The following is a 16,888-nucleotide window of genomic DNA, read 5'->3' on the forward strand; positions in this document are numbered from 1 at the left end:
ATCTACAATGAGTCTGCACCTTTGGTGCAGGCTTCTAGTTGCTGAGGACAAATCTCCTTGGGAACTGCCATGGATAGTAAGGAATTGGCTATGGCATTGCTAAGCCTTAAGCTACATTCAGCAAGAGGTAAACAGTGGTTTTATTCTGTTTTATCCTGTCATATCTTTTCCCTTGGTTTATCCAAATCTCTTCTACATCTGTCTAATTTTGCTTAAAGAAGAGTAATGTAACTTTCATGAACATGAAAAAGGGAAATAATGGAAAATTAGACCTAAAAACCTCCTAACCCAAATTCAATGGCTCCACTGTACAAGCAGTTAGGCTGCCCATTGTGTGCATTCTGTGAGCACCCTTTCCTTTGACATAAATATTGTATTGAGGCTTCAGTGACTAAGCATTTTAACTTGTGGCCAGCTAGTGAAACCATTGGAAGAACTATTTTTTTTAAAATAAAAAACTGACACATCTACTGATATGTTAATTTAAGAATATCTAAAGTTTCTTAAGTTTAGTTCATATCTCAGGTAGCAGACATGAAATCTGATGGTATTTTTTGGAACACTGATTTTTAAAAAATTTTTTGAACAAGTAATTTGAATAATTGCCTAAAAGAGTTGCTGTGAGACTTTTTTATTAGAGATTTAAGTATTTGTTAGTGATTCGTCCATGTCAGTGAAGTGTTTTGAAGAAATTTCTACACCCTTGATCATTCAAGAGGCAGACCTTTAAGTAAATCAAGACAACTAAACATCCCAAAAAATAGGAAATTATAACAGAAAGAAAAAAACCTAAACTTAAAAAACATCCCATTTGATCCATGTGTAAATTAAAACTATGTTCTTAACTGGTTCTTTGTTGTTGGCACATTTTTTTCTCTTGACGTTAGACATGGTGTCAATATAATGTTAAAAACATACCCATGTGTTCCCACAACCCCCTAAAATTGAGTGCAACAAAGTCCTAGTCCTTGGTCATCCAAGAAAAAAGAGGGCATTCTTTTTGGCTGGTTATTTACATCACAATTCTTTATAATTAGTAATTTTAATTAAAAAATGTTTAGTTCTTTTGCTTGATTGAAGATATGTTTTTATTTTTGTCTCTGGATATAATGCTATGATGCAATTTTTTTCCTGGTGATCTGAATCTGCCTAATAATGCATAGCAAAATTAAAATAATTTTGCAAATCTGTCAAAAACAGGTCATTACTGTTGCATATGGGCATTTTAAAAAGATGGCATCTTCTAGGGTTTAGTTTTAATATAACTCTAATCTTTTCTTTTAATATTACTGTTTCTTTCATCCTGATGTAGTATCAAGAGCTCACTAAGACCTGTTGGAAAGCTTAGAAAGAAATGCATGATGTTCATGTTCTTTTGAATGATAGTTTCTGCCAATGTAATATCTCAGAGTCATATTTCTTGATACTACATAACACTTCAAATAAATAAATTACTTGATTTTTCTTAGGATCTTCATTTCATTAATATTTTTAATTTTGATTTAGATTACCAACATTTGGCAAAAACAGTAAACTCTTTCAAAGACGAAGACCAGTAAAATTTTGGAATGACGTCTCTCCTGGAATGGCTGACTTATGTTTTAAGACTTCAGAACCTGAATATTTCAGTATTGGACTTGAACACAAGATATTTTTAAATGCTCGCACTGTTGAAATCTTAAAGGGGTGGTCAGGCAAATATAACTTCAGAAATTCTTGGTAATTTCTACTGCTATAACAGCTCTGTGTCATTTTGTCCCAACAGTCAGGGTTATGTTCAGGGTTATGGTCTTCCTCAGCTTTTGCATAATATTAGCGAAACCACTTTCATAATAATAGGCTGTTTGTGTGTTCTGGCTGTTGGTCTTGACATCATTGGCTTTTCTGAAAACAGATCAGCAAAGTGCACGGAATCTGCTCAGTAAGGTGTGAGATGTGCATCATCTGCCTTTCTTTACAGATCTGCTAAAGCTGTTAAGTAGTTCTGCCTCAAGCCTTACTGTGAAGAGAGTTCCTTGTCTGTCTGTCCTATCCAGTTAAGTTTATCTTTAACCTCTGCAACAATTTTTAGTTATTACTGATGGTTGTTGCCACTTTATATTGAACTTTGCAATTTTGACATTCAATGTGATGTGTAATTGAAGTTCAGCCCTCTGAAATGTAGGTGAATCAAGGAGTGCTCAGAGGTGAAGTCTCCCTCATCTGCACATGCTTGTTAAAATTCATTGGAAAGTGCAGTTCTATGTTTTTGCATGCTGAACCCAACCTTAAAGTCACTTTCTTCTTTCATGTACTCCCCAAAGTTTCTTCATTCAGCTGCTGATACAGATTCAGACAAAATCAATATAACCATTTTGATCGATGTGAGTACATTACATAGATGGCTTCTATGATAAAGCTGTGTGCTGAAGGGCTATGCTAGTAGGCCTTTCTCCTCCCCCAGAGAAGGAAATGGTTAATACCAACTTTGCAACATTGGCCTCCAGTACAAGGGAGCAATACAGCTGTGGTTAAATAAGTCTAAATTAGTTCCCTGCAGACCTTCAGATCCATGAAAATTTGTAGAGAACTTGTATCTGTTATACCAAAATGGACAGGTTGTTTTTGAAGATGATTCTTTTCAAACAGCGAAGGAATACTCCCATAAAGTACAAGCGAAATTTTGAGAGATAAGTTTGTATTTAACTGAATCTTGAGGCTGTATACTAGTTTGTTGTGTTGAACCAAGCTCATGGTTCCCATGTTGTTTTACCTCTGCATATTTTGAGCGGCATTGAAATGGTAACTGACATTATTACTATTATTATTATTTCATTATTTATTATCTGGCACTTTCAGATTTTCATGGGGTTTGATCTTCTTGTTTAATTTCTGGACTCTAAGATTATCTCTGATGGATCCTTACTTTCCTCAGTCTTTCTGTCATTGTGTTTCTGAACAACAGACTTTCAACTGATTCCTTCCAGTTAGTTGTATGCAATGTCCTGTTTGAATAACGTATTATTGCGAATCCCAGTGATAACAAGTGGGCAGTTAAATGTTTGAAGCAGATAACTTAAATTATCAGCAAAGCACAAGAGGTTTGCATGTATGAGCAGTTTAAAAAAAACTCGTTTGCAAACACCTGCTTTCAGTTTCTTTAGCACAAAGAGCTTTGTATGTTTTAGGGTCAGTATCCTTTAATAGATCTTGGCGTACTGATGCATCACTTCTTGTTCAAAGTGCTTTCTTTGGGTTCATTCTTTAGAGTGAAATCTTCCTATGCTCGCTACTGAAATAAAATTCAATTAACTTAATCACATTCTTTCCCATCTGTTTTTTCTTCCTCTGCCCACACAAAAAGACCCTGACTTTAAAAACGTCAGTTGATCAGGTGCTTAAAACCAACTAACTTCACACAGCTTGCAAATCAAGATGTGGTTCTGTTCCAGCCCACTCTCCTCTTGAAACTTGCTCTCTGGTTTGCATGGGTCAGATGGAGACTGTCATTTGACACTATCTCATACCACATCCTTGTCTCTAAACCGGAGAGGCACGAATTAGATGGATGGACCCCTCACTGGATAAGGAATTGGGTGGATGGTCACACTCAAAGAGTTGTGGTCAATGGCTCAATATCCAAACGCAAACCAGTGACGAGTGGTGTCCTCAGGGCTTGGTGTATAGACTGATGCTGTTTAACATCTTTCGTGAGTGGGACCAAGGGCACTCTCAGCAAGTTTGATGACACCAAGCTCTGTGGTGCAGTCAACATGCTTGAGGAAAGGGATCGCATCCAGGGGGACTTGGACTTGAGAGAGGGGACTGTGTGAACCTCATGAGGTTCAAAAAGGCCGAGTGCAAGGTCTAGCATCTGAGTCAGGGTAATCCCAAGTACAAATACAGACTGGGAGGAGAGTGGATTGAGAGCATCCATGCCAAGAAGTACTTGGGGGTGCTGGTGGATGAGAGGCTGCACATGACCCGTCAATATGCGCTTGCAGGCAAGAACCAAAATATATCCTGGGCTGCATCAAAAGCAACGTGGCCGGCAGGTCAAGGGAGGCGATCCTGCTCCTCTGCTCTGCCCTTATGAGGCCTCACTTGTAGTGCTTCGTCCAGCTCTGGGGTCCTTAATATAAGAAGGACATGGATATATTGGAGCAGGTCCAGAGGAGGGCCACAAAGATGGTCAGAGGGGTGGAGCACCTCTCCTGTGAAGACTGAGAGAGTTGGGGTTGTTCAGCTTAGAGAAGGGGAGGCCCTGGAGAGACCTCATTATAGCCTTCCTGTACCTGAGGGGGCCTACAAGAGAATTGGAGAGGAACTTTTAACAAGAGCATGTAGTGATAGGACAGGTGGGAATGGTCTTAGGCTGAAAGAAGGCAGGTTTAGAATTGATACTAGCACTAAATTCTTTACCGTGAGGGTGGTGAGGCAGTGGAACAGGTTGCCTGTGAATGCCCCATCCCTGTAAGTGTTCCAAGCCAGGTTGATGGGATTCTGAGCAACTTGGTCTAGTGGAGGGTGTCAATGCCCATGGCAGGGGATTTGCAACTAGATGACCTTTAAGGTTCCTTCCAACCCAAACCATTCAATAATTTGTAATCATAGAGTAATCTTGAGTAATTACTTGAGTAATTTTAATCTACTTGTTTTAGTTTTTTGTAACATACTGTTATGATGTGCTTTGCATCATGCTTTGTGACATCTGTATGATTTAGAAATATCACTGTTTTGCTGCAAATTCATGTTCATAAGTGAAGTATTCTGCAGTGGTTATGGAGAAAGTAATCTAAGAAGAAACTGAACTATGTGCATGCTGATGTAGTCTCACAGTAAATGGTTTTGGGATCTGTAAGAGGTTTTTTGTGGTTTTGTGGGGTTTTTTGTTTATTGGTTTGGTTTGTTTTGGGGTTTTTTTGGTGGTTGTTTTTTGGTTTTTTTTGGGGGGGTTGTTGTTTGTTTTGTTTTGTTTTGTAAAGCCAACAACAGGACATGTTTGAGTAGGTGTCACAATTTGTATAGGAAGCTTGTGTGCTGGATCTTATCATGTGGTAATGACACATCTTCTTTTCTGGTCTGGAAGCCAGAATTGGTGTAAGTGTTGACTGCTAGTATCTTATGGTTTGGTTAGAAATGTGTTTGATCAACAGTCAGGATACCATCAGGTTCTTTGAAACATAAGCACTTTAGTAATGCATTTGTTGCTAAATAAAAGGTAAAATAAAAAAATAGGTTGCTTACTTGTTGCAAGTCTATGGTATCTTTTCAGACTCTTCCTTCCTTGCTTTCTGACAGCCAACTGCCCAGTTTCACAGGTTTCACTGAGCTCTTTTCCTGTTTTCATGGTGTTATTTGGGGAAAAGAAGCATACCAGAGTGAGTTTTCAAAACATGCTCCAGTTATGTCAAGTTGTCATTGACAGAGCCTCTGTGCAGAGTAACTCCTGAACTTGGCAGGCAATGCTCCACTCTTTAAGTAGTTACTTTTCGGCTTCAGCCCTTTGAAGCTTAGGAGTTGTGCTGATATAACTCTAATAAAAAATGAAGTTACTTTTGATTTTAAGTTATCGGTGTGTTTGTGTATTAACCTTTGCTCCTAAACACTTTATAATTTAATATCTGATTTGTTTCCAATGAAGATTATCAGTCTTGAAACCCAGCAGTCTCCTCAAGGAGAGTCTTGTGTGCATGTTATAACTGGAAAGGATATTCAACCTATATATATATTTAATTGTGAATTATTTTCTTGCAATATACATCTTCCTTTTAAGATTTAGAAAATGGTTTTTATTGGCATTTTATTAATAATTAATTTATTGTTGTCATGGTTTTTTGGTAGGCATGAAATTAGAATGTCTTCTATTATAGGCTTTTTAGGGGATATATTTGTTTTCTGGACTTGAATTGGAATTGGGTAGAGACTTGATCCAGACAGAATTAAGATCCTGGCAGCTGGTCATCTTCAGACTGACTGTTGCAGGAAGGAAAGGACTTTCATTGGAGTTCAGTACCTTGCAGTTGCTATGTTTCTCTATATTCAGCCGTGAGAGTAAAAAAAAATCCTTTTGTTATCAATTACTGTTTAGTCAAGATAGACTTCACTGGTTAGGACTTGATTGCTTTTCTTAATTCTCACCTAAAATTTGCTGTTGTCTCCATTGTATAATTAGCAAATTTGAAAAGCAGACTTAATCTGTGGGGGGATAGCTGGGAGGGTGTGTTTTGGTTTTTTTTTATGATGATGGAGTATTATTCAATGATTGAAGTAAATGGCTGAGATGAAATTCAGCTTCTCCCACAGATCCTGCTAGGGACTCTGAGTGTGGATAACTTGCTTAAATTCTTATTTACTAATGAAAAAGGTGATACTAATCAAAGATAGTCCAACAGTCAGCAAATGTCAGGAGTGTTTGCTGAATGAGAGCATCCTGAATGCTTAGAATGTGTAGAATATTAGTAGTTTGTTTTTAGGGGTTTCTCGGTCATTTTTGATAAAGTCGTATGTACATTGACTGAAATGAAGTTTTGTGCTTTGTTTTGCATACATATGCAGAGACAATCTCTGCCATAGAGCTCTTATACCTGATTAAACAAGTTGGGGGAAGAATGGGTAAAATATGTAAGTAAAGTAGTAAAATGAAGGCAGAATAAAATTTTTAAAAGCTGAGAAGTGAATTTAGTTACTGATACTTTAACTAGAAGGATGACAGGAGTAGACGAAGGAGTGGCAGGTAAGAACTTCTGTCAAAAGAGGGAACAGATTATGAGTAGTGTGAAAGAAGAAGTTTGGAAGAAACTTGCAGTCACAGCAGTCCAGAGAAGGTCCCCTGAAAACTAAGAGAAGGTTCTTGGCCTTACCATAGGGCCGTGCAGTTGCTCTTCCAGGCTGGAAGCTTAGTCTGTGTTTTCTGCGTGTTTGTTTCCCCAAGCCACTAAAGGAAAAAGCAGATGGCTACCTATAGCTTCTAGAATGTGTGCATCTATCCACAAAATACACAATGTCAAGAAATAAATCACTATTTTAGATCTTTTCTGAGTACTTCTCAGCTGCTGCTTTTTAACCTCTCTTCTGCCCTCCAGAACTTTTAGCTCTTCACTTTTCCTGTATTCAGCTTTGCTTGTTCTTGTGCCTTTTTTTTTTTTTGAAAGTACATTTGTTTTAGAGATACTAATTTCTTACTGGTACCTAATGAAACTCTAATTTTGATTTTTTTGTTTTGTTTCAGTTTGCAGAACTGCTGTACAACTAATTCAGCTAATTCCATGTGGTCAGGGAAACTTTTTTTTCCTTACTATGTTATGTTGTCAGTGCCAGTGTGTCAATGGATTGATTTGTTTGTTTTCTTTTGAGTACAGTTTTGCTCAGTAAGTCAACTTGTAAACTACTGCAAATGCCTGCTGTCTCAATTTAAAAACTTGCATTGAAATGATTAGTTAGTATCCTCTAACTGCTGTAGTATTCGGTTCTAAATGAAGTCAAAGCACAGGATATGTGTGACGTGTGTGGACTGTGAGGGGAGTTTTCTGGGACTTATTAGATACAGAAATAGTTCTAAAAATTAATATTTTTTTTAGAAGGAATTGTTTTCCTTAATAATTTCCTTAATAATAGTATATTCCATTTGCTGTTCATCTGATACTTTGTGTTCAGATCAAAAAGGAAGATAATCTATGGGGTTATTTTGCTCTCTGAATTCAAGCCTATGTTATACAGGATAAATAAATCCTTGACGCACACGGTGGATAAAAAGACAAGAAAATCCTGTTGTTAACAGGTGTAGTTGGGAGCACACTGTAAACAGTCAGGGAAGCACAGTCCTGCACACAGGTGTGTTTGTGTTGGTGATACTTTTAAAACAAAACCACTGGTGCCACTTCAGGACAGTCTTACAAAACTCCATAATCTGATTTTTATGTTTTAGGTTAGATTCTAATCGTAGTAAAATTACCTTTTTTTTCCTTTAAAGTATAATTTTGCAAATAAATAGTTTTTATTTAAAGGAAGTAGTTAATAAAGCATCCATCATTGAAATTTCAGTTATTTATAGTTTATATTGTCTTTTAATGCAAATAATTAATTTCTTCTGTTTGTTTTCCAAAGTTTTCTGTTATTCACAAAAGCCTCTTCAGAACTTCAAAAAATAGAATTATGATTGTTAAAAAAAAAACTTCATTGAAATTGCAGGGGAAAATGGCTGCACTGCACGGTGCTTCTGACATTTTACATGCATTTACATTAACAGTTTGTTTTGAAAAGTGAGCAGAGAGTCAGAGTGTTTTGATATAAAAACCTTGTGGCTTCAGTCTGCCCAAGCATTACAATTCTGATTCTGTAGGAGTTTCTTTACAAAAGGATTTTTTCTTTCTAACGTAAGAGAAACATATCTTGAAAATAAAATACTGAGCAAGGATGCTTCAGCTTCACATTTCTAACTTGCTTCTGTAAATTTTCCAATAATTACTTATATAGCTTCTTAGAAATACGAAGTATATCTTGTTTGGTGTATAGAGTAATACCAGTTTCTTACTGACTGTATTTTCAGAAATATCAGAGGTGTCCATGAAGTTCAGTTTTCTTGGGGGATAGATCTTTGCAAGTGGTTTCAGAAAAGCATCTGTAACTGCTGGGAAAGTCTTGTTCAAAGTTCACTGGCTTAAGCATTGTTTGATCTCTGGACCACAGATATAATTCTAGTGTCACAGAAGAGTTTGGACTGGAAGGGAGCTTTAAAGATCATGTAGTCCAACCCCTGCCACAGGCAGTATGACATGGGTAAGAGTATTAGAGAGGTTAAGGTGGCATGATTTCTCACAATATTAGGAATATGTTAACGCATTTCACAGGCTCTTGCATGGCAGAAGATAATCAATGCCTTCAGTTTTATTTATTTTTTCATTTATAGAAAATGGAATAATCAAATCAGACAAGGTATTTGAAGTAATGCTGGCTACAGACCGTTGCCATTATGCAAAATACAACCCTTACATGGATTCTCCACAGTCTATAGGTAAGAGCATCTTGTAAAGATGATTGAGATTTTTTTCATTTGCATAACTGTGGCTGCTTTTGTCGTGTATGCGCTAAGAATGTGAACATAATTTTTTAAATTTGGAAGCTTGTCTAGTTTTTTAATCAGTTTATTTGCCACCATGTAACTAAGTTTCAGTTTGTTATGGAATGCAATTGACATATTTGGATACATCAAGTAGAGAGATGTTCTTCAGTCAGAATTAATATATGTAAATGTGTGTTTATTTTTGAAACCACAGCAATTAGTGGTGGTGCAGCTGATGTTGAAGTACTTAAAAATCATTTGCATCTGGTTGAGGACAGAAACAGTCTATGTCTTTACAGAAATTACTCCGTTGAGATCAATGCAGAGTTTCTTAAACCTTTTACATGAAACTTTTAAAATATGAAAATAGGCTTTAAATGGGAAAGTCTACTGATAGGACACTTGCTTAGACTGTTGTTTCTCATCTAGATCCCAGTTTTTTCTTTCTAAGACAAGAGAATGAATTACATGAATGTACTAATTACTTGATTCTCCCCCTGCCTTTAATAGAAGGTGGTGAGATCTGTGAATTTTATTAGGATTTTGTTAGTTGTGTAGGAAAATTCAAAAATATTTTCAGATACATACGTACTGAAATCTTGCGTATCTTCACAGAAACAAGTACAGGTGAGCGTTCCTGCGTTCCTCCAGGTTTTCTCCTAGGCATGTGCTGTTTGCAAAATACATAGGGTTATTCTTCAGAAGTTCTCTGGTCGCCACCACGTCCAACTCCAGTTAACAAAATCAGGTTTCTACATAGGGGCTGAGTGGAAAAGGAATTACATTCTTCTGGGAGACATTGCTCTTCTGAATTTAACATACTTGATCAAGCTTAAGGCAGAATAGTGACAAAATGGAGATGGTAATTAAGATCAAGGATAAAACCTTTTTTCACCTGTCCAGAGTTGACATGGCATAGCTTTCAGCTGATGTACCTTAACTCACTTCTGAAGTACAGTACCTGCATAACTGTTGGGGTGTGTATGTCATGCCCTCAATGAGAGTGACAATGAAGGCATTGCATTTTACAGTCAACGTAATAAAGATTGTAAGGTTCCTGTCTGAGCAACGATCAACATGTTCTTCTATTCTCTTTTTTTACAGGTTTCCAAGCAACAATCAGTGCTCCACATATGGTAAGCTTTAAACCTAGAAGATTAGTATAGGTGATTTTATAGACATCCAAATGTTTTGAAATAAAATATTTATCCTAGCAAATTTAACAAACAGTTGATTGAAGTGACATTGTAAACTGCCTAGTGGGAGAGCACAGAAAATATTGATCAAGATTTTTCTTGGAGGTGTATAGTGATAGGATGAGGGGTAGTGGACAAAAAAAACGAAGATGGGAAATTCTGCTTAGTTTTGGAGATGAAAAAATACCCATTGATGAGGGTAGTTAAGCAGTGGGAACAGGCTTTCCAGATTGTGGAAATTCTATTCTTTGATATATAAAGAAGCTGACTGAAGAGGGCTCTAAGCAGCCTAATTTAAATTGCCCCTCTATTGAAAGAGGACTAGACCACAGGATTTCCAGAGATCTTTCCAATGTAAATTACTCTGTAATTTATAAAATATGAGAACTCAGGAGCAGATAGCACTGATTTCTGTAGCATGCTACTGCTGTAATAGAGCCTTTAGTTCTTTGCACACAAAAAAAAAATGTTGTACTGAGTGGTGGGGTTTTTGTGAAGTGGTTTGAGACCAGGATGAGTGTTAAAGTGGGGATTTCAGTACATAAATCTAACCCAGACACAATTTTTTAATGTTTCTTTATTTGAGATGAAAGCTGAATAGAAGTATATGTTTTGGCCTTGCAATGTTTGAAAAGTGTCAAAACATAGTAAAAGTCTGCTTCTCTGGACTAAAAACTATGTAGTTGGCTTAGAATTTACTTAGTTATCAACATAAAAAAGTCAGGAATCTTGTAGAGAAATGTTAATTATATTATTAAAGGAAAGAGAAAAAAGTACTGTGGCTAAGAGGAAAAAAAGGTATTAATTATGCTTTCAAAATTTTAATGCCCCTAAGTCATTATTTTTGATTTTTTGTGTGCGTACCACTGGTAGTATATGAAGTGTTAGAGCGAAAAGGAGATGTATCTTTTAAGTAAATGTTCTAATGAGGTGTGTTCTAATTACTTCTGTTTTCTGAGTGTAGTGGATTAAGCCAGTAGAGCGTAGTAATGGCTATCTCTGAAACATTAAAGAACAAATTGATTTTTCAGTGTGCAGCCTAAGCTTAGTTTGTGTACTGGTCCACCATTTAGGAAAACAAAAGTCATCAAGTGTGTCTGTAGACTACTGCATTTCATACGTGAGTCTGGTTATCTGCCTTTGTAAAAGACAACTTCTTTTTCCTACTCTTTGAATCAGCAAGTGTGCAGATAATACAAGATGTAGTTTTAATAACCATTTTCCTTGATGCTCCAGAGCCACCTTCCTAGCTAGCTGGTATCCCAGCTTATTCTGATGTGTATAGCATAATGATAAGCTAAATTCTTTACTGACTACATATTACCAGAACAGTGGGAGCCACCAGACCTGAGGAGAATTAAATCGATCACAGTGTCTCTCCCAGTATATAAATGGAGCCTGTGCTAGAAGCTCGAATGGTCAGATGAGTCTATATGTATGGATACTAACAAAAAAAAAAGTGCACAGATACAATTTGAAGTCAATGAAATAACAATGATTATACCGTGTAGTTAACTCCTCCCCCCATTTTTGTAATAGAAGATGATTCTGAAATTTCTTACACAAATGCTCAGTGCATTTCCCAAAATTTCTGAAGAAATGAACATATACTGAGTAAAATAGACACTTAAAATACCCAGAAATTTTCTGTCTCTGTCTTCTCTTAGCATGCATATGCTCTTGAACTTCTGTCTGATCAGTTACATGAAGGAGCCAAAGCACTTGATGTAGGATCTGGAAGTGGAATCCTTACAGCATGCTTTTCACGAATGGTGAGATATTTAGTTTAATCACTTGACTGTCAGAACAGCTTGAACTGTAGTGTAGCTCTGAATTACAGAGCAAAAAAAAGCGTCCTTTGTACAGTGGACTGAAGTATATTATACAGAAAATAATTTACTCTCTTGGGTGAGATTGGTATGCATTTCGTGTGGTAGCTGATACTTGATGTTCGAGTTAAATGATCTAATAAACTGTGTGATGGTGAAGAAACTGACTAGCAGGGAAGTTTGGTTGGGGTTTTTTTTGCTTTTTTTTTTAATTGATTGCATTTTAGTCATTGCTTTATACCTTGAAGGAAAGTGTGTTTGTCTTGAACAGCTCAATTTTTATATTATCTTGTGTGGCTACGAATGTTCTTACTGTGGTCAATTATCATGTATTCATGCTATGATGAGAGTTTAGTGAGACCTAAAAGAATCCTTTTTTTAGGATTCCTGTGGAATTATTTCCACAGGAAAATATATTGTATATATGTAAATTGTATTTGAATTTAATTTCTTTCTTTTCTTGTTATATTGCATAAGCATCACTATAAGTATCCATTTAACTTTTTATAAGTTAGATATTAATTTATATTTTATATCTTCTCCAAGTAACTTAATCTCTGTGCTATTCAACCTGTACATAAGGAATTCTCTGTTGTTCTGCCCTATCTCACATCAGGAAAAAAAAGATGGAAAAAAATTTGTTTCTGATGGCTGTAGCTATAGTATAGCTAAAATGACTCGTAGAGGAATATAATCAGTTTTTCCTTTTCTGTTCCAGGGCTTTATAATTGCTTTATGACTAGCAGAGACCTTCATTAAACTGCTAACTAGATTTTTTGGTTTGTCTTTATGAGAAGTTAATTTGAAATGTGCTAATGCATGTGATAAATTCTCATGTAGGTTTCCTTGCTACTTGCTACTTACTGTTTTCAAGCACCAGCCTGTTGAGAATGCAGTCACTTCTGCTTTCCTGTATTAAGAAACAGCTAAGAATGTTTAGGACTGGGCAATACACTAGCAAAAGTATTTAGGTTTCGAAGTGCTAGCTGCAAAAGGGAAAAAAAAAATTGTAGTTGAAATAAGTTAATCAAACTGCAGTTTAGAGGAAATCTTAAGTGTCACTTATTCCACTTTCTGCCTATTATTTTTGGTCTAACTTTATAGTTAGTAATCAAGTGCTAGTAGCTTGCATGGGAACTCCAATCCTACAAGCATTAAAACTTTTGTCCAAACTATATGTATTTCTTACTGAAGTTATGAATGTGTAAACAAATAGCCATTTGACATGGGCTAAGTTGTGGTTGTGTGCTTTTCTTTCTCTGAAAACAGCTGCAGAGAAGTCAGAAGTAGCACAGAAAGGAAATCTCTTTCCAGTTTTGCTGAGGTTAATCATATTGTCTTTTTATTGGCATATGAATGTTGTGTTTCTGTCATGAATCCTCCTTGGTGGTTTGCTGTGGAATGCCTTACAGACATGTGCTTTGTGAAACATTGGATAATACTTTTGTTCTGTTTGATAGCATTGCTAACAGTAACAACAACTTGAAAGAAAAATATTGTGGGAGTTAATGGTAGAGTGTTTTGCAATCAAAATCCAGTTGGGGATGTGCTTTTCGGACCATCTGGATGTTACCTCTCAGTCAGCTTTTGACTTGGACTTAGTAGCTCGCATTTGTGGCACAAGTGCCTGAGTGCACATTGATGTCGCGACAGCTTTGCTCCTATGATGATAATCTCATTTGTGGTACCTTTGGGAAAGTTTTATGTTTACTTAGAGTAGTGAAGCATCTTTAAGATTTTTGTTTGGGTTTTTGTGTTAAACTGCTGTGATAAACTTATCTACATAGCTTACAAACTTATTTGCTTCTAAAGATTGCTGGCAAATTAAATGAATTATAGCTTTCATCTTGTAAGTACTGGTATTATAAAAAGAGTGGGATATATTTTTATTCTTAACAGACCATGGAGATCCCAAAAATTGTGCCATTTTGCTGTTGTCTCAATTGCAGGTACTTCAAAGTTCTAGGGTAATAGAGGTAATTGATGAGGACTCAGAAATAGTGTAATAGGCTGTGACATGCAGCAAGAGATTCTCTATATCAGGCTATTTCATGCTCTGACCCTTTTGCTAAATTTTAATTTCTGTGATGTTACCCTTTGGAATACACTGGATCTTTTGCCAGTTAATGGTGCAACTGACTGCTAGGCATTCCTCCAAATAGCAACCTGTAGTTGTCATATGTGTTTTGCTCTGTTTCAAAGGCTAGGCCAGTGGTGTTCCACTTGAAAAAGAAAAGCTAACACTACTCCTTTGAAGTTTTTAACATAGGACTTGTTCATAATAAAACAAAAAAAACATTCCCCATGATATTCATAACCAGTTACTAATTTTCCATGTCTTAACAACATTACAGTATAAGATACAGAAACAAAACCAATGCATTCAAATGTGTCCAAAGACAGTTACAGTGTGGGCTGCTAGGACATATTCTGCCATTGTGTTCTTTGAGTTGAATCCTGTTAAAAGGGGTCAGATTTTTGAAGATGTGGGTTCTTCTTGAATATTTTTTTTTACACCAAAGACAAAATTCTAGAAGAAGTACCTACAATGGAGAAGTTTTTGCTAGTAGACCTCCCCCCCCCCCCTTCAGAATACACAGAAATTGTGTGACCTTTTTTGAGTTATGAGCTCTAAGAAGTTCCGTTCTTGCTGTGGAGAAGAGCTGTAAATCTGAAAATAGATTCATGAATGCAAGCGGTGATGGAAGGTAATTTGTCCCTGACTATTAAGTGTTGCATTTGTTTCTGAGGCAATAGGACTTCTGAGATAACTTAGAATGGAAGGCATGACTTAATCCTTGAGTAAATTTGTTCAACATGAAAGGGGATTAGTTCTAGTCTTTGTCTTTGACGTTGGTGCTTTCTATAGCAGGTAAAGAAAACAAACATGATCAAATTTAACTTCTAAAACTTCAGAGAAATCTCCACTAATAGTATAACTTAATTGAATCACATCTCAAAAAGATCACTGTAATAAGTATTTATAAAACTGTACCAACAAACATGAATTACTAGGTGCTTCTAGCAGTCAGGATTTGTCATTCCAAACAGTAGTTTTAATAACATCAAGAAAATATGTTTCCACTTTGCTGATTTTGTTTTTATTTTAGAGATATAAATACTCATTCTGTAAATAAATCAAAACTAGCAGAAATTGTTCAACTGTGTATTTTTATTCCAGGTTGGTCCCAAAGGACAAGTTGTAGGAATTGATCATATCAAAGAACTAGTAGATGACTCAATAAATAATGTCAAAAAGGATGATCCCACATTGCTGTCTTCTGGAAGAGTGAAACTGATTGGTAAGCATCAGACTGATATACTTACTAATTAAACTGATATTCTTTCTAGCAGCTGGTTGAAGATGACTGAATTGGATGTGATTAAAAGTTCTAATTTAAGAAGTTAAACCAAAGAAGGAACAGCCAAATAAAATTTTGAAAATCCACGTCATCTTTAGGCCTTTGAAAAATAGTATCCTTCACCCAATTTTGAGATTATGACTTTTGGTAATCTAAAGAATACGTAATCATTCTACTAGAAAAGCTTAACAGGGAAATGTTTTTTTGGTGAAAATACTTTACATGCTGAAGGTCTGTCATGTTAAATTTGCTGTTTAAAATTGGGATGAAACTCACAACTTTTCTTGAATAAATGTCCTGTCATCTAAATTTGAGTGTTTTAACAAAGCCTTCATACTTCTGATACAGAAAGCTGCATGGAGAGAGTCAAGTGGGAAAAGTATTAGATTGGCAGTATCCATCACTGAAGTTTATTTCACTTGTTTTTAAAATTAGCAGTATTTGTATGTTAGGGAATTGGTTAATTGACACCAAGCGACTTTAATTCAGTCAGAGTTACTGAGGAAATAATGCCAAAATGATGCAAGGACAGTGAATTGTTTAAGTAATGGGTTTTTACTAAAAAAGAAAATGAATTTTTGTTCTATTCTTTTAGAAAATGCAAGGCTGGCAGGAGGAAAGTATTCCTTCATTATTCTATTCATCAAGTTTAAAAAAGAAGTTGAAGGTCTAGATTTTTTCGAGGCTTCCTACAGGAGCACTTGGAAAACTTATTATGTGATGTTTGGTTCTTACATTTTGATTCTTGGTCTTTTTCTTTTTTGTAAATGAGTATGTATAAGTATGGCATCCTTCACTGAGAATACTTATGCCTTAAAACTTCTTGGAAAAGAAGTTAGACTGTTAGAGCTGGAGAGGTGGAATGGGGGAATAATTTCCATTGTTGCTATACAAGAGCAGTTTTGACTTACGTTTCTGGTTGTACCTGAAACAAACTCTGGTGCTCTTGGAAGTCTAGAATTCTAAGTAAGCCTCATCATCTTTATTATCTTTGACTACGTAGCAGGATGATTAGGAGACTTGTGAATATTTTGTTGTGAGGTACATCTTAGAAAAGTACAAATGGACCAGTAGCACTTTTGTGAATTAGGTGGAGAAGAATGTTTCAACTGCGCTGGATTCCTGGGAGGTCTTTGATGTGAAGCAAGAATCCAGAGAGCTGTTTTGTTCTTGTTGTTTGTTTGTTTGTTTTTTAACAAAACAACAAAAACCACCCCACCCAAACACCCCCATCCCAAACATGCAAACAAAAAAAAACTTGTGAAAACCCAGGATTAATTGATGGTGGGAATTGTATGAATTAAGACTGTGTGTGTTGGTTGCTGGCTTTTCATGAGTAGGCTTCAGACATTCTCTGTTGCTTTGTCACACCCCAGATAAACCATAACTAGATTTAAGGAGCATCACAATTATTTTGTGGTGTCTCAGCAATAAAACTGCACTGAGAACTTGGAAATAGAT

General features: G+C 36.0%; 1 protein-coding gene across 7 annotated transcripts in view; it reads left to right on the forward strand.

The window, feature by feature from the left end:
- PCMT1 (protein-L-isoaspartate (D-aspartate) O-methyltransferase) overlaps positions 1-16,888 on the forward strand; it is a 37,566-nt gene that overhangs the window by 4,956 nt on the left and 15,722 nt on the right. For 5 of the 7 annotated variants that reach the window (XM_032681982.1, XM_032681979.1, XM_032681978.1 and 2 more), the window contains exons 2-5: positions 8,888-8,992; positions 10,145-10,176; positions 11,904-12,008; positions 15,247-15,367. In XM_032681982.1, the coding sequence (XP_032537873.1) occupies positions 8,888-8,992; positions 10,145-10,176; positions 11,904-12,008; positions 15,247-15,367 (363 nt within the window). The remainder of the gene's footprint in view (positions 1-8,887; positions 8,993-10,144; positions 10,177-11,903; positions 12,009-15,246; positions 15,368-16,888) is intronic. The other 2 variants (XM_032681980.1, XM_032681981.1) reach the window with 1 other exon arrangement.

This window comes from Chiroxiphia lanceolata, chromosome 3 (genome assembly GCF_009829145.1).
Source record: "Chiroxiphia lanceolata isolate bChiLan1 chromosome 3, bChiLan1.pri, whole genome shotgun sequence".
NCBI lineage: Eukaryota > Metazoa > Chordata > Aves > Passeriformes > Pipridae > Chiroxiphia > Chiroxiphia lanceolata.